The sequence below is a fragment of the Oncorhynchus tshawytscha genome, linkage group LG29, assembly GCF_018296145.1.
Source record: "Oncorhynchus tshawytscha isolate Ot180627B linkage group LG29, Otsh_v2.0, whole genome shotgun sequence".
Classification (NCBI taxonomy): Eukaryota; Metazoa; Chordata; class Actinopteri; order Salmoniformes; family Salmonidae; genus Oncorhynchus; species Oncorhynchus tshawytscha.
The window spans coordinates 21,300,506-21,326,205 of record NC_056457.1 but is presented as its reverse complement, the minus strand read 5'-3'; the positions used below and the strand labels follow the sequence as shown (position 1 = coordinate 21,326,205).

Sequence of the window (25,700 nt, the reverse complement as noted above, 5' to 3'; positions counted from 1 at the left end):
GAAAATGAATGACCTGATCTGTCTTGCCTGATAAGAGAGCGAGCTGTGGGAAAATAAAAAAGCTGCCAACCAACCAACATTTTTTTGGAACTTCTTTTGTATGTTCAGCTTTAACAGACTTATCACACAATCGACAGAAATAGAATAGATTTATTTGGTGGATCCTACAACCCTTAGTTAAGATACTATATGCAAACTTCACGGCTTCCTTTTGGTTTCTATGCGACTGGAAGTTTCAGTCTAATTAATCTCAACTCACAATACATTTATATCTTAATCCTAACCTTGTACCCTCCTGAACAGTTCCCTGCTTTTCTATGGATATAGCTAATCAGGAGGTACCATGACAGTAGTTAGACATCAGGAGGAACCAACCAGAGTCCATGGAAAACCCCCTCTGTCCAATAAGAACCTTAAATATATCAGCGACGTCCTCATGTGTCTCCCTGACAGATAGTCATGCCTCAATGTCTGTCTCTGCTGATCGGAAATCAAGCCTCCCATCGGAGTAGACTTGGGCCGTTATCTGATACCAGGTGATCGATGCATCTCTCTCTTAGGGGGAAGCAGCAACAGACCGATTAGATTTGTCTGTTTTCTTTGTTCAACCTCCATTCAACCCCCATATGTTAAAGTCCCTTTTGTCTCTCTGGAAGGAGATCCTTATTGGATATCCAGAAGATCTAACCCCACGTGGAGGCTTGGAAGACAAACGAGGAGAGAGAAAGTAAGGTAACTAACCAGGTTTCCCTTTTTATCTGTGGATTAATAGTTGGAGTAGAGAAACACACGATGGTGTATGACTCCGGGTCAAAATTCTACAAAGAACCATCTTAAAAAAGAAGACCATACAGCATGTCAGGTGAAATACCAACCCGATGCTCATCTCCTAGGACAAACTAGCAACAGCTAGCTAGCTAAATGCCCATGAACGTGTGTTTTGATCTGCCCCCAGATGAATATAGTTGATTCAAAGTTGGTTTTAATATTTTAACCTGCGTGTCGTGATCACGTCTGGTGTGGATGGATGAAATCAACAGGAGTGCAATGAAGCATGTGGACGCATGCGCGTGGCCGGTGTAGTCAGCATGTAACCCTAATTTAACCCAAACCCTAATTCTAACCCTAATTGCAACCAAAACCCTCAACCTAAGCCCTAAGCTTAAAACAGCCTTTTTCCATGTGGGGACTGACAAATTGTCCTTGTTTTACTATCCTCGTTTTACTATCCTCGATTTACTATCCCATCAGGGTTTGGGCCAAAGGGTAGGTGGCACATTGGGACTGGCTATAATACATTCAGGTGTGCTTGAAAATGGCTTTCGATCCTTAGAATATACAGCAAGCGAGAGAAACTCCAGAGAATATTCCTTCTCAACATTTAGGTCACGCTCTTGTGTTCCACAAACAAAGAAACATGGGGGACGAATCAGAGACAAGAACTTTAATAGTAAATTCTCACATCTATTGGATTTGATTGAAGTTCCCTTGGGGGTTTGTGCACAGTGAGCCTTCACCACCCAAACTAGAAAAACAAACCAATAATTCCTGTCATCAAAAGTCATCATGCATAAATGGTCACTCAGTCAAAAACGACCACTTTCACCACTCATGCTGGCGATGGAAGCTGTATGTACAGTACATTTGGGATGTTTTTTAAAAATGTTTTACTTTTCTGTCAATGTTACATGCTACATACACCACAGAATCATGCTGAAAATAGTTATTAAAAAGAAAGAAAATCTTGTTTTTCAGTTTCTGAATAAACAATCACTTTTCTTATGTTCATTAACCATACATCATAAAAGTAATTTGTTTAATTGTTAGAGCACACACATGAGTTTGTGTGAATATGTTTGCCTGTAACATTCAGTATCTACCCGTTGGTATGTGTTTATGCATTAGTATAAAATGATCAAGTGTGTATGCAATCTTTCCAATGATATTCCCTGTTGGTAGCTGTCTAGTATACAGTACGCATGGGTGAATCCATCTGTAAGTCTGTATGAATATACAAGGCTGCATTTGTCAGAAAAAACATGTTGCGTTCCGTGTGATTGATTTGTATACATATTTTTCTTTTTCATCTTTTCAATACGCAAGAGGACGGGTCATGGAATATGAAATAAGCAACCAAGCAACAGAGCGGTGCGGTCTTCTTTGAAGAAGATCCGGCAGCTCTGGGATTGAACCGGGCTACAGGCCCGGGATGGGCAGTGCTGAGCTGTGAGGTGCTTTCAAAGAGAAAAGAAAAAGCGAGGAACGAGAGACGAAATATTGTAGTCCGTGCACAGCAAAGTTATAGGTCGCCAGTTTTTCAAGGGAAAAAAGTGCTGTTTGCCTTTCTTTTTTGGGCTACTGGGTAAGAACCTGGTAGGAGAGGCGAGAGGGAGGGGAAAGGTCCTCTGGGGTCTTTTATATCACTTCTGGATGAACAAGGCTCCAATGGTGACTCCGGCTGCACCCAGGGCGGCCAGGCCGAACACTGTCTTTAGGTAGGGCCAGGAGTGGAAGGCAGAGATCCTCTGCTGCCCATAGATCTCCACAAAGGCGTCCTGAGAAAGAGAGAGAGAAAGAGAGAGGTTAGTATCATCACTACAACTGTTCTTTATTCTAATTACTGAACATTCAGCCGCCATGTAAATTAGTTTGTTATAATATCAGTTCGTGCCCCCTCAACCCTTCAATTTAATTTTTTCATTGATCTATATAGACACTATGCATCAGTAAAATGTCTCAATGACCATGGATACATGGGGCCCATATCTCTGTGGCTCTATCCCTGAGCCTCCTCTGTCTGTCCCCCCACACACACACACAGCTTCTTTGCATACCAGGCATACAGTAAGTAAGACCAAAACATCCGATCCCACACAACTACAAACCACAAACAAATGTATCTGTGCATATTATCTGGTTTTGAAACAAAAGGAAATGTTCAGGTTCTTCCCCAAATCTGTCCACTGGTCCGGTTACAAGGAAACGTTCAGGTTCTTCCCCCAACATGTTCAGTGGAATGTAATAGAGTGTAATACTAATATGACAAGCAAGGGGATAACCCTAATGAATAGCTGTTCCTGGTAATTTGTTGCTTTTTAAAAACTGGATGGAAAAATTATGAATGCATATCTGATGCAATATAACAACACACAGTACAGTACAATATAACAACACACAGTACAATATAACAACACACAGTACAATATAACAATACACAGTACAGTACAATATAACAATACACAGTACAGTACAATATAACAACACACAGTACAATATAACAACACACAGTACAGTACAATATAACAACACACAGTACAAAATAACAATACACAGTACAGTACAATATAACAACACACAGTACAATATAACAACACACAGTACAGTACAATATAACAACACACAGTACAAAATAACAATACACAGTACAGTACAATATAACAACACACAGTACAATATAACAACACACAGTACAGTACAATATAACAACACACAGTACAATATAACAACACACAGTACAGTACAATATAACAACACACAGTACAATATAACAACACACAGTACAGTACAATATAACAATACACAGTACAGTACAATATAACAACACACAGTACAATATAACAACACACAGTACAGTACAATATAACAACACACAGTACAAAATAACAATACACAGTACAGTACAATATAACACACAGTACAATATAACAACATACAGTACAATTTAACAACACACAGTACAGTACAATATAACAACACACAGTACAATATAACAATACACAGTACAGTACAATATAACAACACACAGTACAGTACAATATAACAACACAGTACAGTACAATATAACAACACACAGTACAATATAACAACACACAGTACAGTACAATATAACAATACACAGTACAGTACAATATAACAACACAGTACAGTACAATATAACAACACACAGTACAGTACAAAATAACAATACACAGTATAGTACAATATAACAACACACAGTACAGTACAAAATAACAATACACAGTACAGTACAATATAACAACACACAGTACAGTACAATATAACAATACACAGTACAGTACAATATAATAACACACAGTCCAGTACAATAAAACAACACAGTACAAGATAACAATACACAGTACACTATAACAATACACAGTACAGCATCTTCTGATTGAATCTTTACAAATTTAGGGCATACAATACTGCCTCCAGTGCTAGACTGCCTCCAGTGCTAGACTGCCTCCAGTGCTAGACTGCCTCCAGTGTTTTACATATTTTAAGGTTGTTTAGCACTGTAAACTTTATTCCTGTGTGTATGCGACCCAGGTTGTATACTAAGAGCTGGATATGTAACATTGTATTCCCAGACCTTGTGAAATCTAAGTGTGTGTGTGTCTTTTCTATGGCCTTTGGTTGCTGTAGTTCTCCTAATTTCAGGTTATATGACAAAACAAGCAGTCATCGTGTAGAAAATAATTAAACAATCTAAATCACTGCGAAATATATTTTCCACAACCAAAAATATGATATTTTCAGCTGTTGAAAGCTGGGGCACAAAACTGAAAGTAGAAGACGCTAAAACTAAACTGAAGAACGGGAAGCATAGAAATAGCGCACATAGATCTACCGCTTCTTTGACTTGCTTTCAAGGAGAAAGAAAGATCTATAACTCACATTTCTATGTGAATTTGGTATGGTCGCACAAAAAGATACAAATAAAATTCTACTGGTCATATACACATGGTTAGCAGGTTTTAATGCGAGTATAGCGAAGCTACATATTGTAGCTTTAAGCTCCAGAACCCTAGATCCCAGTGTGTGTGTGTGTGTGTGGTTGGTAAACTGAATACTAGTGTGCCTCCGTTTTCTCCTCCCCTCCCCAGACCCCATACACAGTGGAGTAGACTGCTTAATAAGTAAAGCCGTGTTTTTATTGCAGCGTGCTTGTACCACATTACATTTGGCACAGACTCTCATCTACAGCTCAAGCCCGTAGGCTGCGTTCAGGCCCCAGTGTTCTAGCCCAGTGAGGGGCCGGCTCGTGCGCAATTGTTTGGATTGTATGATTCCCCTTCCCACTGGTTCCAGCATCTTGTCAGTGGAGAGAATATCTGCAGGGCAGACCCGTTTCTTAGCCCTGAACAGCTTGCAGGAAGGAAGCTTCCCCAATGTGATGTCTGGGAGGAGGTTAACCCACAACTGCTGCACATCAAAACCAGCTAGAGCAGATGACAAGAAGTGAAGAGGAGAGACCGAGAGGAAAGGGTGGAAAGAGAAGGAGTGGTAACGGCATGCTTCTGGTGCTGGTAGGAGGTTAACCCACAACTGCTGCACATCAAAATGACTCAGAGTAGAAGGGGAGAGAGAGAGAGGAAATGTGCTGCTGAGTACTCTGGCTAGAGTTCACGCTTCTTCTGAGCTCAAGTCAGAGTGCCGATGCAATATTCAGCACCATAGATTCATTAGTGTAGCTCACACAAAAGTCTTCATAACATAGGATAATCCTCTAGTCAGAATGTATAGGATATAAAAGTAGCCTTCCAGTATGTAATCTTCCCAATTTCCCATACACACGTACCTACCTAATTTTAAACTATATGTCAATGAGAAGAGTGCATGTCTTTGACCATTTCTCTGACAGCCACAGGTTGATATCCTGTGTCTTGGAGCATGAGGAGCACCACATCATATTATGTACAAAATACCCTCTCTTCCAGCAATATGACGTACATAGCCATTGTTTACACTTCCAATATCCACCAAGGTGCTTACTGTAATAAAAGTAGGAAATCGAGGCGAGCATCTTTCAAAGTTTACATTGACGAGAACACACATTAAACAAAAAATAGATTGATGACATCGTGGGAAATTCCTCGATTGGCTCAGTCTGGACACATCAGCATCACCATAGGAACTGCATCATTAGCATACATACCTCATTAGCATATTAATAAAAGTCATATCACGGGTAATTCCATTCATCGATTCCAGCGAGGGGAACAGGTGTCCAGGAAAGTACAGTTCATCATGCATATCCAGTGTCAACAGAACAACCTCGTGCATGTACTGTAAACCATAAATGTCACACTGGCTCTCTGCTGTCACGGTCATACTTCTACAGTATGGGGCTACACAATAGTACCGTGATAGAGAGCTGTCCATAACATGGACAACGCTGGTTTGATGTCACGGTTTATTCCACAAGCAAGGGCTATTAGGTATTTACACCCACAACAACAGCTGCTTTGTTGATCACCTGATACACCCCCCCCCCCACACACACACACACTCTCTCTTGTCGTCGTCCCCCCTTCTTTCCCGAGGTGAATAAAAAAATATGGTTATTCACTTGCCTTTGTACTAATATTTACTGAGATTCTTTACAAAGGGTTAGACTAAGTTGTGAATCTTCAGAATGCCACATCCAATAACTGCTAGATAAACATATGTAATTCTTTGTTATACAGACGTTGCTTTGTATGCAGCCCAAGAAGTCAATCAAGCCCTTTCCCAGAGTTTTCCCTAATGCCTTGGATCAAAGCCCAGGTATTGTAACATAGCCTGCCAAATGTGACAGTCTCTGACTCACTGTACCCACACATGGGTTAATAAGGGCTTGATTAGGTCGTTTAATCCAGGGGATTAGCCAAATGGATTTAGACGAATTTGCATGATATGCTGATTAGGGCATAGACTGGATAATGGGGGAATTCTTCGTCTGGGGAGTTTCCTCTCTCAGTTCATTGGAGGGTCAGCATGATAAAATGGCTTATCGTGGAGAGACAATCAAACTCTCTTTTTCTTTCTCTTTCTAATTTCCATCTCTCTCATTCCTTTCTCCCTCGGTCTCATCCTTCTACTTTCTCATTCCCATATCTCTCTCTCTCTCTCACACATTCACATCTCATTCCCATATCTCTCTCTCTCTCTCTCTCTCACATTCCTGTCTCACTCCAATCTCATTCCCATTCATACTCCCATCTCTCTCTCTAATATTCCAGTCGCTCTCTTTCTCACTCTCACTCTCTGTCTCACTCTCTCTCTCTCTGTCTCACTATGTGTCTCACTTTCTCACTCTCGGTTTTTCTTTCTCTCTCTCTGTGTTGCTGTCTCTCTCGCTCTCTCTGTGTTGCTGTCTCTGTCTCTCTCTCTCTGTGTGTCTCTCTCTCTCTCAGACATCCAATCGCTTTGATCAAATGATGTAGGTGGGTCAATTCAAGGTATGGTAGTCTTCTTAAGGTGGAATGACTGAGAAAACAAGAAGAGATTAGTTCTCAAAGCTCCAACAAAGGACTCTCCTCGTGAGAAAAGGGCTCCTCTTGGACTCTTGTCAGGCTAAACAGGGAGTTGAGAATGAGAATAGGAACGTTGAGGGCTTTGCCCTGCTCAGGCACCTGTCACACGTTGGCAACAACACGTCCCTGTCTCTCATTTGTGCTGAACCCCCCCCAACCTCCGCCCCCTGCCTCGGCAGACACACAGATTTTAGTGTGAGGGCCTCATTCCTGGCAGACATTCTAAAAAGAGTTTGCCAGAGGGATATCGCAATCGAGGAGAAAGGAAGCAAAACTCTCAGAAAATGGGGAGGCTTCCAATCCAGGCCCACCCACTCTGTCAGATGACAGTGGACCTGTTATCGGCTTCAATAGCTGGGCCATTTGAAATATAGTTCATGTTATAGCCTCCATGTCTCTGGCTTTGTCACATCACATGTCAAATGTAGCCAGCCCTGGAAAAGACAACTTGACAGAGTGATGTGATAAGATTTAACAATGTTTGTGTGTGTATGTATGTGTGTATGTATGTGTGTGTGCGCTGTGTGTGTGTGTATGTATGTGTGTGCGTGTATGTATGTGTGTGTGCTGTGTGTGTGTGTATGTATGTGTGTGTGCTGTGTGTGTATGTATGTGTGTGTGCGTATGTATGTGTGTGTGCTGTGTGTGTGTGCTGTGTGTGTATGTATGTGTGTGTGTGCTGTGTGTGTATGTATGTGTGTGTGCTGTGTGTGTATGTACGTGTGTGTGCTGTGTGTGTATGTATGTGTGTGTGCTGTGTGTGTATGTATGTGTGTGTGCTGTGTGTGTATGTATGTGTGTGCTGTGTGTGTATACTGTACTCAGATGTGGCTGTATTATGTGTGTCTGAGTTTAGAAGTGTGTGAGTTGTCCCATGATGAGCTCAGATGCACACTCACACACTCCTGAGTTCAAGCGTGTGACAATTCGCTGATCTACTTGCTGCCTATCCCATGATGTGTGTTTGGCCCACAGGCCTCCTACGAGCCATACACATTATGACATCCTTTCCCACAGCCACTAAGCAGAGCTAACGTGTAACATCCGACAACTTTATCATACAGCCAAAAAGACCTGAAGTTTCACACAACCCCTGAGCTGAACAGGAGGAATATCGTACAATGTCTCCATTCAATCACGTGGAAGGATGCCTCTGGGTCTGTTTTTTTTGACCCCCGCCATGTTTTCAGCTGAGCAAATGAATTAGCTGGTCATAGATATAAAGGCACCATGGGAAAGTGAACAGAGCACAGTTCACACTATACTGAGCTGCCTAAGAAGAGGAGTGTTCTCATTGGAACAGATGCATGCTGGAGTATACAAACAACAATTACATTTGACATTTTAGTCATTTAGCAGATGCCCTTATCCAGAGAGACGTACAATTAGTGCATTCATCTAATTAAAAGGACCACTGCGTGAGAACGGTTCAACGTTTTAGAATGATTCATACAGTACACGTCAAATACAGAAATAACTACGTCAACATGGGATATATGCATAGTACCTTTTGTATAGCTTGTCACAGATACATTGATGCCAAATAATAAAACAAAATAGTGTGACTACCTGGGGAAATTAACATGCGACAAAAGCACACAAACTATGCCCTTATTGCCCCTGACCACAACATTGAAATTATATTTGTTCATTTCAAGGAACTTTCCTTTTAGCTGTTACCCTAGCAACAGTTCCTCCTTACAGCGCACTTTCATGGAGCCCCGTGGACTAATGAGGTCTTAAAAGCAGTTTTTTCTCTTTGAGATAAACAAGATTCAGTCATTAAGGCAATGTAACGGAGGTGAAGATGGACCCCCCCCCTGCTGTGCACAGGTTGACCCATCTCTGACTTCAGGGGCCCCTGTGGCCCTTCCCAGGTTGCCCTCCCTCAGGGGGTCAGTATCACAGATAAAAACGCATTAGGGAATTAAAAAGCACACATCCTCCCAGTCCTATCCAATCAGTGTGTAGGCCATGGTGTGTGTGCGTGTGCATGCATGTGTGGTAGAGAGAGAGTAGGGGTGGGGAGGGGGGTTTTGTTCACTTTGATGTAGTAGCCACAGGGCCTGAACGTGCACCTCCATCTGTATGCACCCCACGGCTGGGTGAGTGCAACGCAGGAAGCAGTAAATTATTTTGTCTATATGAAGTAGTTTGGGGCAGATGCAATGTTGTCCCTGTGTGATGTTTTTTTAACATTTTCCACAGAGGAAAGATGAACATCTTGTCAACCCAGTTTCATAGGTTTTATTTTGGTATCATGTTATTATGTGTTTAATACAAAAACTGATACTGAGACATTCTCAGGGAGCTGTAACTAACTTGCGGTAGCACACATAGAGCTGCAGCTTAGTCAAGACGTTATATGATTCTTTCCTCACACTTTATACCTCAGAGAATATCCTTAATTTAATGATGAAACACAGTTTGACTGTTGTTCTTTAAGGCCTAACAATGCTATTGGCATAAGTAAGAGTGAGACATGAATAATGCTGTTAAATGTACAAAGCCCGGAGGGAGAGAGATTTGTATTTTGTCTATTGCACTATACCAGAGTCAGGAGATTAAACTGCAAGTAATTACCTTTTTAGGATGCATTGGATTACTGGGTCAAGGTGCAATCCCCCCTCCCTCCTATGTCTTCCCTTCTCGGCTTATATTTTTTTTGGGGGGGGCATTGAACCCTGTGACCGGGGGAGGGCAGCCTCACACTGATATGAGAGGATTAGGAGGGCCGGGAGAGTTGAAACAGAACACTAGATACTGAACCTAGAGGAGGGCCAGACTGTTGCTTTTTCAGGAAAGCCTTATGGGTAATGAGATTGGCACACATGGCAGGCCCTATATCTTGGTGGGTGGGGGCATGTCCCCTCCCATCTCCACTTTACTTAATGGGTTTTTATTTCATCCCCTTGCCCTCTCTTCCTATTGAAGCTACCTTCTGCTGGTCCTGTTTTGGTTCATCTCCGGATACAGTACTCTTTGTTGTTGTTTTGGGGACAAGGGCTAGATCTGCTTACAGCGGCCTCTTTTACAGTGCATGGTATCACACACATAAGTAGCAGGTAGCTGTTAAGAGCGTTGGCCAGTAACTGAAAGGTTGCTGGTTTGAATCCCTGAGTCGACTAGGTGAAAAATCTGTCGATGTGCCTTTGAGCAGGCACTTATCCCTAATTGCTCCTGTAAGTCGCTTTGGATAAAAGTGTCTGCAAAATGACTAAAAAAAAGGTAAATATAAACATCCCTAGTAACCAATAATCTAATTTGTAATGAAGATTAAAAATATATATTTCCCATCTGTCACATAGTGTATGCTTGTTTGTTTCTGCTATAAACAGACATGTTGCATGTGTTACTTCTCAAAGCCTGCTTTGGGCCATTGAGAGTCACATTGGTAATTTGAGTGTGTAAATCCTGTTCGTGGCTGAGCAAAGCTATCAACAACCGATGCACAGGACAGAAAGTGGAAGTAGTGGGATGGGGTCAATCTAGTCCGAGCCAATGCGGTCCACCGATCTGGTTTCATTCACCATTCTGCCAAAAGTTCCAAGAGATCCAATCCAGCTGTCTCTCCTTTCCCTCCTCTTTCCCTGTCCCCATATACATGTGCCCAAAATGTAGTGAAGACAACAGGGTCTTCCATGAAAATCCCTTTCCCACAGAAAGTATAAAAAGTGTCACATGCAAACTTTTAAATTGTTACATACACCACATAGGTGCAGTAAACTATGTTGTTTTACAGGGTTAGCCATTGTAGTACGGCGGCCACAATAACAGATTTTTCACCTTGTCGGCTCGGGTATTCGAAATAGCGACCTTTCAGTTACTGGTCCATTTCTGATGTTAGCCAATGGAAAAAGACCAGAGTTTACCATTTAGTATCCGTGACAAATTTCTTGTCCTTGAACAGAAGCAAATAACGTTTTTTTTAAAAACACGGAGTTAAAAGCTGTAAGAACCTTAGCTAACCTTCAGGGATCTATTTTAACAAACCTAACGCAACGGTCAATCAAAGTGCTGGCGGTAGAGCTATAGGTACCGCTATAGGTACCACTATAGGTACCGTTATAGGTACCACTATAGGTACCACTATAGGTACCGTTATAGGTACCGCTATAGGTACCGCTATAGGTACCGCTATAGGTACCGCTATAGGTACCGTTATAGGTACCACTATAGGTACCGTTATAGGTACCGCTATAGGTACCGCTATAGGTAGCACTATAGGTAGCACTATAGGTACCGTTATAGGTAGCACTATAGGTAGCACTATAGGTACCGTTATAGGTACCGCTATAGGTACCGCTATAGGTACCGCTATAGGTACTGAAATATTTTTGCTGTAGGTTCAGAAATATTTTTGCTATTTTCACAACCACAATTATTGGCGAAAGTGGCTGGCATTGGCGCGAAAGGTCTGGTCTTTGATGTATTGCCTTGGAATCAACTCCAATTTTAGTCTGTTATAGTTTGTTAAACAGCTTACAGAAACAAAATAACAAAATGTAAACCTATCCCATCTTTGCTAAATATGTTCACTTGAACCTGTTGTCCCACATTGTTGTAAGTAATTGCATAGCTTCAATGTTGAAATATATACATAGCATTCACACTGATAAAGGGGCTAGGCCTACTGTAAACTGCATTTACAACATTAACAATGTCTACACTGTATTTCTGATCAATTTGATATTATTTTAATGGACAAAAAATGTGCTTTTCTTTCAAAAACAAGTGACCCCAAACAGACCCCAAACAAGTGACCCCAAACTTTTGAACGGTTGTGTACATATTGAAACCATCTTATAGATCGTATTTACACTTCTCCAGAATTTGCATTGGAGAGTGAATCATTCTAATAACTTTGGTTTTAATAAAATTCAACGAAAAACAATGGATACATTTAGCCTACATCATGGAGGAGGTTTTAGGCACGTCCAAAGCATGGCTAAGATAATGTCAACAATACATAGATAAAAAGAGAATGTCAGCTCACGGTTTAGCTCCTCTCAAACTTGATATTTTAATAAAGCTTTGGTGATTAAGATTTATTTCCAAGCAGTCTCACAAGCCAAACACTTTGACAGTCTTGACTAGCCTACTTGATTAGCTACATTGGTCAGGACAAAAAGAAAACAGTCTTCATTGAGAAGAAGGGAGGATATGCTTGGTTTAAGGATAGTATGAGTGTTTTATGTGTTTATAGTGTTTATAGCACCAAAAGCACATCTTGTTCCATGCTCATATGGGCAGTGTGTGTCATGGCTGGATAGGCTGTGTTTTCTGCTGTCAACATTCATGACATAACCATCCGTGTTACCTCTTAAACCAGCTTTTTGTTGGCCTTAAATATCCCTACCAGCTCTTCCTGAAATAAGCACTTTAGATCATGTTTTTAAGGACACACCTCAAATATTTCCACCCCTCCCATCTGAGCGCAAGTGTGCTGATGTTAGACAGGTAAATTGCCGAACCTGGCGTTAGAACTGGAAAATGCCAATGCACCAGTTTCTAAATAACGAAATTGCAAACTAACAGGCGTTTAATAGTAGCGCCGCCTTAAAGCCAGCTGAAAATAGAGCCCTAACTGTGTGAAATGCTCAACATTGCATTGACCGTTACTGTGTGAGGGACATAGACCGTTACTGTGTGAGGGACATGGACCGTTATTGTGTGAGGGACATGGACCGTTATTGTGTGAGGGACATAGACCGTTATTGTGTGAGGGACATGGACCGTTATTGTGTGAGGGACATAGACCGTTACTGTGTGAGGGATATGGACCATTACTGTGTGAGGGATATGGACCATTACTGTGTGAGGGACATAGACCGTTACTGTGTGAGGGATATGGACCATTACTGTGTGAGGGATATGGACCATTACTGTGTGAGGGACATAGACCGTTACTGTGTTAGGGATATGGACCATTACTGTGTGAGGGATATAGACCGTTACTGTGTTAGGGATATGGACCATTACTGTGTGAGGGATATGGACCATTACTGTGTGAGGGACATGGACCGTTATTGTGTGAGGGACATGGACCGTTACTGTGTGAGGGATATGGACCATTACTGTGTGAGGGATATGGACCATTACTGTGTGAGGGATATGGACCATTACTGTGTGAGGGACATAGACCGTTACTGTGTGAGGGATATGGACCATTACTGTGTGAGGGATATGGACCATTACTGTGTGTGTATTAGCTAGTCAAAGTGAATGATGTATGAGGGAGGAAGAAAAGGCAGATAGGTTGGGTGGCTGCTGAACCGTCACTGAGAAGATGCACGCCCCTGCCCCAATATAAACCGTTCTCTCTTTTAGTCCAAATTGTAAAATACGACAAAGGAAGAAGAGTTTCTTAGTTCCTAGTCTAGAGTTGCTGTGTCTATGCTGTTAAATCTGTGGGGGGAGGTTAAGTCATCTCTTGGTTTAGCGCCAAGCCAGGCCGCCCAGGAAATCTGAAGAAATGATGCCTCTGTCACTCTGAAATCCAACCCTGTGTCACTGACAACTGTCACCATCCTTATAAGGATGGAACACACTGACCACAACAGAGTCAGGAGGCCATTCACAAAGTCTGTGGAGGCATTAGGTCTCCCCCATTCACCAGGACTCTCTTCCTCTCTTCTTTAAAAGGTGCTGGAAGTTATTTATAATCTGATGTATTAATGGCCAGAGGAACTGTTGGCCTCTTCCACCACAGAGCCAGGTCAGCTTTACTGGCTGTTCTGTGGGTTTGGAACCACTAGAGAGACCACTACCAGAGAGCAGTGAAGACCTGCTTGGCCTTTAGCATCTGTGGTTGGCCGCGTTAGCTTTTGTTATGTGGCCGGCTAATTCATCTGCTCTGAGGGTTTAAACCATCACAGAGGAAAAAAACTGACCCAGAGGCATGTTTCCTCATGATTGAACGGAGGAGCCTTGTGAGACATTCCTTGAGCTTGGCTACAGGATTGAGTGAGACTTGAGATTGTTTTGGCTTGGTAACTTAGGCATGATATTTTGCAGGATGAACAGGTGCTGCATATTGTACACAACAACACAAAATCACAGGAAGCCATATGAAGCTGAAGTATGATTTGGGTGCTTGAATGTTCCTGTATATGTGTAACTGTGTGTGTGTGTGTATGTGCATGTGTAAAAAGCCACAGCTGTTGAGAATCTGACTCACATCCATGGCTTGCTACTAATTTGCATGGGGTGCAATCCCTGCAGTGTCGGACACCCACTTGTGTCTAGAAGCGAGACAGAGCGAGACAGAGACACGACCGCCCAGCACCTGCAAACCCGTGAACAACCACAGCGTTCCATCAAGAATCGACGGGATGGCATTCTCTCCGTCATGGGGCGGGGTGTCAAGAGCTGAGTCAGAGACTGAGACACACTGCCAAGGTCATGTTTTTCAAGTTCTCACTCGTCTGACAGATAATGGATTGACTGCCTAGACCGGGAGTATCAAAATCAATGCAACCCCTGGGGTAAAATCTGTCTTCAACAAGGTCCGGAGGGCTGCACTGAAAATTGGTTACATTTCCTCCCTGTCAAAATTTGCAAAAAATAATCCTATATCCATTGTTTTTGGAATTTTCTATAATCTGACTGTCTAGCTTTAATTTGGGTGATTATTAGCGAGCTGGAAAAAGTGAAGAATGTCGGGCCATTATCATTTATACACATTTTCCCTTTGGTTTTAGTCATTTGACCCACCAATTTAGACAAGTGTGTCTGGGTAAGTGTCATCTAATATTGAAACACATATTTTTATCTGGACACTTTGTTTACCTGGAATTTCTCCATATTGTAGGCTACTACTTTTACCACGTTTAGTCTTAATCTTTACTACATTACTCACTGTTTAGCACATGACCTCACATGTGAATCCTTAAAGAGGTGAGTGGGGCCGGCTTAAAAGGGTGTGAACAATGCTGAATGGGTGTAGACAAGGGAGGGCTCTCCAGTAGTAGTACCAAAACATTTGAAGGGCCATTTTCTCAAAAGTGAGGTTAAGTTGATCAACTTTCAAAGCAGAATTACTTTCCCATTGTTCCTTTAAATGCAGTGGATGATATACCATTTTGTAGCTCTGTGTCTCTGCTTTTATCCAATGTAAAAAATACAATTTCAAATTTTGCTACATAGGACTAAATCAAGGTGGTCGGTCACATATGCCATCTTGAAATATGCAGATAGATGGATTAAAAGTACATTTATATTGTAATATGTTTAATTCCACCTTCATAGAACTCAAAGAAGGCATGAAACATCGAGTCACTGTTAGTTTTACACTTAAGACATGACTCTGCTGTTGTGCTATAGTATTTGTGAATTTTGTCTCTTGTATAATACATTCTGTACATTAGTTTATATGGATGCACGATATATCGGTGAACATATCGGAATCGGACAATATTAGCTAAAAATGCCAACATCGGTATCGGCTCAATGTGTCACGTTCTGACCTTTATTTCCTTTGTTTTGTCATTATTTAGTATGGTCAGGGCGTGAGTTGGGGTGGGCAGTCTATGTTTGTTTTTCTATGATTTGGGTATTTCTATGTTTCGGCCTAGTATGGTTCTCAATCAGAGGCAGGTGTCATTAGTTGTCTCTGATTGAGAATCATACTTAGGGAGCCTGGGTTTCACTGTGTGTTTGTGGGTGATTGTTCCTGTCTCTGTGTTTGCACAAGATAGGGCTGTTTTGGGTTTTCACGTTTCTTGTTTTTGTTAGTTTGTTCATGTGAAGTGATTTATTAAAACATGAATCAAAATAACCACGCTGCGCTTTGGTCCGCCTCTCCGTCAATGGAAGAAATCCCTTACACAATGTCTAGTTTAACATCGATGTGCAAAACCGATGTCAAAGTTCTTAATGTTGTTAGATCCATCCTTTGAAAACAGACACTTGAAAATATTCTGGGGATGAGCATGCTCATCTTCAATATGTACCCATTGTTCCTCTTTAGTGCAATGTACAATATGTCTTAAGTAAAAGCCTTGGGTGGCGAGTTGATACGATTCCAAGTCTGGAAGTAATGTTTGTAGGCCTTCAAATTGAAAGGTTTCTTGCAGCTTGATTAAGGCTTCATCTGCGCTTGTGAATTCCATCCTTTGCATTCCCTTCCATACCTACAGCACTGCTGGGAAGCGGAGTTGAGATTTGGTCCCATTTTCCTCCAGTGACTTTGATTGGCAGGTATTCTTTGCATTTCTTTCTCAGTTTAGGATACATGTCCTTGACGAATCAAAGGGTCTGGCCTTGGATTTTGATGTCATTTCCCCCCCTTGTGCCTTCAGAATGTTGACTTTGGTCTGATAGTTCCATAGTTTGAAGATTACTACCCGTGGGTGTTTAGGGTTCTTCTGTTTCACTCCGATCCTATGGCATCGGTCCAGATCCTCTGGTGATATACCCACGTCAAGTTTCTCTGATATCAGTTTGACAACGTAACTGAAAAGGTCTCCTTTTTTTTGGTAAGGACAATATTCTCATGTTACGTCTCATTCTGTTATCGTGCTGGTCCGATTCTTCTAAAGTTTCTAACTTTGTTTCCAAAAGGCCCATTTTTTTTGTCTTGTTTGTTCAGCGCACGCCTTGTTTGTACATGTCTGACACGATAGCCTCTTGTCTTTTTGATCGTTTTTGTGAGCATTGAGAGTATTTTAGCTATGTTTTCCTGGATAGCATTTAACTGTTTATTACTCTTGTTGCCCTTTGTCCTTTCCATTGAAGGAGGCCATGTTCTGTTGGACTGTTGTGTCGCTGCGCTGTTTTACCAGCTGATTGCTTTGCTGTGGTACAAAAATGAAAGCTCACACTCTCCCAGTTGCTTGGGGATATGTTGATTTATCAAGTTTAGAGGATTGATTTCAAGTTTGCTGTCTGGTTTCTACATATAATCATAGTTTTATACAAAATGGACCTACTCACACCCCATGTGTCCTATCGGTACGCGCATGCGCCTCCCTTCCTCAGTCAATTCTCTCTTGTTCAATCTCTCCTTCACGTCAACCACATACATTCAGAATGTGTGTGTGTGAGTGACTGTATGTGTGTGGCTAGTCACACAATGGCATCGAGATTGTTTGATGTTGGAGCCACAGAATCTAGTCCCCTGGCTTCAACCATACCCTGTGTTCCCATGGCAGCTCAAGTTCACTCACTCCCCGTGAGAGCCGCAACTCGATCTCTCCCCGAAAGCAGAGGCAAAAAAAGATGAAAAGAAACAAAAACAAAACCCCAAACTATTTGGTGAGGAATAATGTACATATTCATACTGCCTTATTGCTATGCTCCTAATGACAGAGACTATAACATCATGCCTCAGGAGGATATTTTCGATGACTGTGTTACTCGTTGAGGCATCTACAGGTTGATTGTTGTGGTTGGATTTTTGAAGCACTGATAGCATATGAATCCTTCAGGGTCAGAGGGCATTGTCAGAGGATGTTCAAAGTTCTTACAAAATGTTACTATCAGAAGGAACAAGAAACATTTTCTTCGCAAGACTGCCTTGGCAACAATCGAGGGCATGGAAAAAAAGGCTTTTGACTGAAGAATAACCCTGCTCTGCACTTTCAAGTGTCTCACCAAGCAAAGTGCCAACAAATACAAAGTATTTACATTGAAATGGTGAAGTGAAATAAAACGTTCATTCAGTTAAAGAGAAAGCACAACATGTATTCTCACTTGACACTGTCAAGTTGTGAATTTCTAGATATCTTTTATTCATATACTGTACAGTATCTATTTTTTATTTAGTCAAAGCCTGGCTCGTAAAGCTTCGGTCCACTGTTCTGTTTGAACGGCTGGCTCCATATCATGTTGGGCACTTTCATAGAGGCTTCTTTGAAACCCAACACCCATTCAGCCTTTAAAACCGGGGCCTTTTATGACTTGACTGAACAATTCAATTATTGAAAATACAGCTTTTGTATAGATTTGTACGTCCTTGGTTTCCGTTATCCCATTACCAACAGTTTATTACTACATGTTACCTTGAGCATTATTAGTATTAGTAGTTTATTACGGAGAGTGAAAACTTGGGTATTTAAAGAGGTGGGCCTACTGTATCTGCGGCAGGTCTGAGGTAACATTTAGAGTATTTGTTTAAGGCTTTGCTGAAAACATTTAAATTCTTTGTAGATGGATTTTGTCTCATCACTCTTCATAATTACAATTGGAGTGTGTCTGAGTGAACATGATCCCTCCCCGTGTGCACGCACACACACACACACACACACACACACACACACACACACACACACACACACACACACACACACACACACACACACACACACACACACAATGACCTTTTCACCTATCCATCGATTCTGTTTCCACATTAGGATAGGCATAGCAGTATCCTGGCTCACTTTCCAGATGCTCCACGGCATCATAACCTTGACGATTTGGGAGGAATAATCAACGCATCAAATTCAACATCTGACATAAACAAACTTCCATCGTGTGGAGAAGTGGAGAATCATCCTCCAAAGTGTTCCCTGGAAGAGTATCGGTCTCATACCTGATGTCTATCAACTCAACGTTTATACATAATTTAGCAGCTTGATGCCTGTTGTAAATACATACTCCCTTATTACGACCAGGGCATTAAATATGAATCCAGCAAGGGATTAAGATGGTGTTACATGCAATACATCATATGTGTCAGGCGGAACCCCCTCAAGGCTTGGCTTCCGGTAAGGCCCAACACTTTCTCAAGGAAACAAATACTCATTTTCTTCCAGTCATCCATTATGTGGAAATTAAAATATCATTATTATTTTACTAAAAACAATGTACAGATAATTGGAAAAGTTAAATGAACTCCCAGAAAGGAGTAGCATTCTCTGATTGTGGGAGATGAAATAGAGGGAGAATACTTTTATATTTAAATGGTCAACAACCTCACCAAATAGGAGGTGCATACTTTATTACAATCATTACACTACTGTACCATTTCTTAAAACAATTTAACAATGAGAAACTTCAAAAGTCAATATCTGGGTTTTCAGTGCTATCAGAGAACACTACTGTACTATAGGTGCTGCTAATGCTAAAAATAAACAGACGCGTGGCAGTGTGTTGGCGCTCGATAAAACTCTTTCATCTGAAAGCAGAGCTGGCGCATTAAGAGGAAAATGGACTGGCACACAGAGTCATCACTCGATGACTGGCACCAGCTGACAACATGTGCTGGTGAATTCCACCCCAGCAGCCCGGCAATAGAGTTACGATTAGTAACCTAACCACTATCCCTCCCTATTTTACCCACCCATCTCCTGCTAAAACATCCTAGCTGGCATGCATGGAAGAAATGGGCTTTCTAGGGCAAAGAACATTAGTGTTATTAGCACTGCTAATGCTAATTTAGAGGAAATTGGTGATGTTATTTGAATTTGGCCTACTAACTCTAATGGCTTAGCATTGCTTAAACGTTTAAAGGGCCCAAGGCCTACGAGACCAGGGCTCTCCTACACTGTTCCTGGAGAGCTACTTTCCTGTAGGTTTTCACTCTAACTCGTTGTAACCTGATGAATCTTATCAACCAGATAACTATTAGAATGAGGTGCGCTAGATTAGGGTTGGTAGCTCTCCAGGACAGTATTGGAGAGCCCTACTAAAAAATGCCTCTATTGTAACAAATAACACCATGAAACCGCACAAAATATAAATTAAGGCCCGGTTCACATTTCCCTGAAATTATGAATCAGAGATAGCCTAAGTGATGCCCTGTTTTTGTGAAGACTGCCCAGAAATGAGAGAGAGGGGGAGAGAGTCTTTTACTGGAACAAAGAGGCATGGGAGGCCCGAACAGAGGGGCATACAGTTACACACAGGTAACCTGCCCTTGGTTATTACATAGACAGAGTTATATGGGCAAGAGACAACAACAGCAGCAGCAGCTGGTTGACTGTACATGACACACTCCAGTATGACATTTCCAATCAAAATCAAATCCAATGTTATTTGTTACCTGAGCCGAAAACAACAGGTGTAGACTTCACAGTGAAATGCTTACTTACGAGTACTTTTCACAACAATACAGAGTTAAAAAACAATAAACATTTGCTGAATATAAAAAGGAAATAATAACACAATAACAAATTAACAATAACGAGGCTATATATATGCCACCACCACAGCAGCCTAACTGGCCTGACGATGATGTCTACCTGAGAATCCAAGCCAAACAGAGTACACCCCCTGGATCCTTCATCTGCAGCCCTTGGCTTCACCCGCTCCATTCTCATTCACCTCCCAAATCCTCATTCTCACGTCCATTCCATTTCCTCAATAAATATTCTAAACCTATTTCAATTTCGGGTTCTTAAACTCGCAAATTGGTTTTATAACACATATGATGTTGAATGTATTTGGAAATACACTTGGAAAGTATTTGAAAATACTAAAATACACTGACTCAAATACAGCCCCATGCATTTAACCCAGATATTTGAAAATAGTATTTGAAAATACTCTCAAATACAATTTGGTAGGCTATTTGTTTTTTTATAAATAACCGTTCAACTACTCAAATAAAAGTACTTGTTTTGGATTTTATTTTATTTTAAATACTACATACTGAAATACACATGTATTTGAACCCAGGTCTGTTTGCTTCTAACAAACAGACAATTAACTTACAGTTTTTTCCAACTGCTTACACACAAAATCTTTTCATGTCACACGATTTTTGAAACCTCTCACTCAAAGTGCAAAACTACACACCAAATATCCAAAACCATAAGCTATTTCTCAGCGTTTGACTCAGTTGTCAATTGCATAAAACACTTTTTTCCAAACACTACACACAATTATCTACCTAAAACACAAAAATCAAACAGGAAGTGACTTGCTTTCCTTTTCCAAACACAACCAATCAAAATGCTACACTTATTCACCAGGTCACACACACACACTCCTCACATGTGCAAACACTAATAGCTTAACTGATCACTAACCAATCACTGCTTTACTGTAGTATAGGCCTATAAATAGGTCAAAGGTTAGATTACCTGTTTTGAACAATGGATGCCAACAATGGACAGAGAGCAAGAGGAGTAGGAGGGAGAGGAAGAGGACGAGGGCAAAGAGGAGAAGGAAGGAGAGCCATCTCTGATGAGATTAGGGCAAAACTTGTTGATCATGTGATCAACCACGGTTTGACCAAATTGAGTCGATTTACAGTGGCGTCCATAATTCGAACCTTCTGAAATGAGAACAGGTATGCAACTATCTAATGACTATTTTAGCATTACAGCAATGTACTGTAAAATATGTACGACTGCATAGTATTGCATTAACATTTGTAACTGTCAGCCATCAATTTACTGCACTGCATTGAATGAATGAGGTTGGTTATCATGCTGTACTACATTTTTTGTACAGTATGCCGAACACATACTGTGTTTGAATTCTGTACAGAGTGGAAAGGCAAAGACATCATGGAGGACGAGGACGCTTGTTTACAGATGTACAAGAGACTCAGGCCGGAGAAGCGATGAAGCGTAGCTTAGCACTGGTGATCCCCCCTCCCCCCCCCTACCAATTCCTGGACTGACCCCCCCCGGGACCCCACACACACAAATTGTGGTCTTTACTGTATTCTAAAGAATATACTTTTGGTTTACATAAATATTTTCTGTTTCTACATTGCATTGGTGTTTACAGTGTACTTGTTACCCCGCTCAGCAGATTACTTTCACTGTAGAACATTGTATTGAAATGTAGATATAAGCCTATGAAAGACCAAAGAGCTTTAGATTTAGAACAACAGTGTTTACATGGTATATCCAAAAATGTACTATTATGAAAGCAGTGTTTGCCATTTGATGCAAATGCTTCATTCTGACATGTGTTTATGGCATTTTGAATGCAGTGTTACATTTTGAAGGAGATGTGAGGCATTTTGCATTTTGTGTGCGCAGTTTTGGGAATTGTGTGTAGAGTTTTGAAAAAAGGAGACAGTTTTGAAAACTTGTGTAAGCAGTTGGAAAAAACTGTAAATATAGAACTTGGCTAATGTTCTGCAACATTCAGGCTGATTTCTAAAGAGGGGGATGCTATACTGAATATAAATATAAATGCAACATGCAACAATGTCAACGATTTTACTGAGTTACAGTTCATATAAGGAAATCAATCAATTGAAATAAATTCATTAGGTCCTAATCTATGGATTTCAAATGACTGGGCAGGGGAGCAGCCATGGGTGGGGAGCCAAGCCCAGCCAATCAGAATGAGTTTTTCACCACAAAAGGGCTTTATAACAGACAGACATACTCCTCAGTTTCATCAGCTATCTGGGTGGCTTGTCTGACTATCCCGCAGGTAAAGAAGCCGGATGTTGCGGTCCTGGGCTGGCGTGGTCTCTAAAACGATGTTGGAGGTGGCTTATGGTAGAGAAATGAACATTAAATTCTATGGCAACAGCTCTGGTGGAAATTCCTGCAGTCAGCATGCCAATTGCACGCTCCCTCAAAACTTGAGACATATGTGGCATTGTGTTGTGTGACACATCTGCACATTTTATAGTGGCCTTTTACTCTCACCAGCACAAGATGCTGTTTAATCAGCTTCTTGATATGCCATTATTGTCAGGTGGATGGATTATCTTGGCAAGGGAAAAATGCTCACTAACAGGGATGTAAATACATTTCTGCACAAAATTGGAGATAAATAACATTTTTGTGCCTATGGAAAATTTGGGGATCTTTTATTTCAGCTCATGAAACATGCTGCGTTCATATTTTTGTCCAGTGTATAACATTAGTATTGTAGAAAGTAGAGATGTCTAATCTGCAAACTGTTTTGAATGTGCGGTCGATGTGCACTATTGGAATGCGTGAGATGGAGGCGTGATTGTGGTAAGAGGCGGTAGTGCGAGGGCGATTTTGGCTGCAGTTTCTCTGGGATTGGGATTGGCACAGATCTCTCACGGACTGGGGGAAGGGAACAAGTGCTTTGCCTCTACCCTGAGAGGCACGATGTGCACTTCTAAATAAATCTCTCTCCCAGTAGAAGTCTACATCAGCAGTTCCTGTTGGTATTCCTTCTCAGTGCTTTAAAGGTTTAAACCAGTTTAACTCAACTCAAATATAATGACCTTTACTGAGACCTGTTAAAAACCTGTTAGGAAGAATAGTCTCTATTCGATCTGTATGGCTGAAGCATTACAGATTGAGCGATGGAAAACATAAAGGTCATTTCTGATTGAGTCGACATATACAGCGTTTACTGTGAATGCAGTCTCCGCTAAAGCAGAAACATTGCCTTTAAATTTCAATCACGCTGTAAAGCTGAACTTCCGCCATACTGATTGAATAGAGCCCACACTTTGACTGGTCTCTCTGCCCTTGATCTTCTTCCATTTGAATCCCAAGTCAATTATATTGAATTCAACAACTAATTCAAGGGCGAAATGTCCACTTTCAAGTGAGAATGCGCAATAATGGATGAGGAATAAATAATGCAATGTGAGGACCCTGCAGGCTAAGGGCCAAGCTAACCATTTAGCCTCTGAAACCAGTGAAAGCTTTTGTGTTACTTTAGCTCAGAATCTCCACAAGCAACCCAGGCTGGGAGGAAACCATTGCTACAGAAGAGGAGGGGGAACCAGTGGACGACTGAAGATCCCACACATTCAAAAGGGAGAAGCCATTGCACCGAGGTTGCACAGCGTTAGTGTGGGTTTAGCAACAGCCAACTAGCACAAGGCCCCAGGGTCATAGTTAGGAGATTTCATATTTTAAAAAGCCCTTGGGTGTGGCATGTGGTGAGAGTTATCAGGCTTAGTCTCAAGGGTTATGAGGCTACATGTTTCAATATCAAGAAAGAGTGATGACACCTAAAGGGACATTTAAAAAATGTTTTACTTCATATTCATCATCTCTTTAGCACCACCCCAACCATCAACATACTGTATGTGAAAATGGCACGTTTCTATGTTTTTTAGTAAAAAAGATAGAGGAAGATACGTGTTTCCAATGACATCGGTGTGCATTGTTTGATTTTAACCAATGAGGAGGCAGTACTTACTAATTGTCTACCAGTTGGATGATGATTTCATTGGAAACACGTATCTTCCTCTATATTTTTTTTTACTACAAAACATAAAAACGTGCCATTTTCACGTACAGTATGTTGATGGTTGGGGTGCTAAAGAGATGATGAATATGAAGAATAACATTTTAGAAAATTCCATTTAACATACCACTATGTTATTTCTCAAAACACTGAGATATGTAATAACAATTGCTGTAAAATACCATGGTCCAACATAACTGCTTCTACGTCATGATACATTGAAGTGTAAATCTATACATTTGATAAAACATTTACTGAGACACTCCTATATTGAGACGCTTCTTTGTGAAATATAGGTTGGGGTGATTTTGAGATGTTACTAAACATTGACCTGTGTTGTTATGACAGAAGTATGTAAATTCAGATTTTCTGCAATCTCTTTATAGAACAATATGATGTTGTTGAAATGGTAGACTGAGCTTAATCTGTAAAAGATGGAATATTTCCTTTAACCCGCTTAGGTAGGAGGTATTGTTACCTCAGCAATCTGCTTTAAGACTATTGACTGTCCTGATGGAAAAAGGAAAGGCATTCAGGCAAGTGAAAAACATTGAATGTGTAGAGCAGTATATAAGCATATATATATTTTGAGACCATGACATAAGTTGTAAGTTGTGTGTGTTTTCTCAGGCACGAAATGCCTGCCAACTAGCCAAAACATAGTCTGAGGGAAAGTACTTATATTACCTGCGGAACTGTTATAATGACTGCATTTCAACTAAAAATGTAGCTTATATAGGTCTACAATGCATGCTCTTTGGAGAGTAAAAAAAAGGCCTCAAGTATAGTTTAAAACATTCCACCAACAGGCTTTCTTGGATCAAAGTTCTATATCTTCAAAGTCAGAGCCAGACCACAATCGATCAAGATGGCGATGATAAAAGTAGGGTCTTTGTGTGGGATATGCTAGATAGCTCCTCATTAGCTAACATACGCTAACGCTATGGGTCATCGCAGAAATGCTTTAAAATATATTCTGCAAGCAGGGGCTGCATGCACCTCACAACATGGTTTGGGGAGACGTGTCAAATTATCTTGACCCTCTGAGAGAGCTTGCTCATGCAATTTCTTCAGCAATTCATGCTTCTTGGGAATATACTCTTAAGAATTTGCATAATGATTCCTTACGCTCTGGCAAGCATTTCCGAGCTTGTTTATAGTCTTGGAGGAAGAGAGAGAGAGAGAGAGAGAAGAGAGAGACAGAGACTTTTGATTTCAAAACCCGCACATATTCAGCAGAGTGCACATTCATTTAGGTAAGCGGTACAAAATAAAACCTTGCTGTTTTGGTCGCATTCCATG

At 41.0% G+C, this 25,700-nt stretch overlaps 1 protein-coding gene across 1 annotated transcript in view; it reads right to left on the bottom strand.

Moving 5' to 3' along the window:
* Positions 1-1,429: 1,429 nt before the first annotated feature.
* The window catches only part of LOC112227752 (apoptosis regulator Bcl-2), a 63,854-nt gene continuing 39,583 nt past the window's right edge, over positions 1,430-25,700 (bottom strand). Inside the window, exon 2 of the mRNA XM_024392600.1 lies at positions 1,430-2,555. Coding sequence (XP_024248368.1) covers positions 2,421-2,555 — 135 coding nt within the window. The 3' untranslated portion in view covers positions 1,430-2,420. The remainder of the gene's footprint in view (positions 2,556-25,700) is intronic.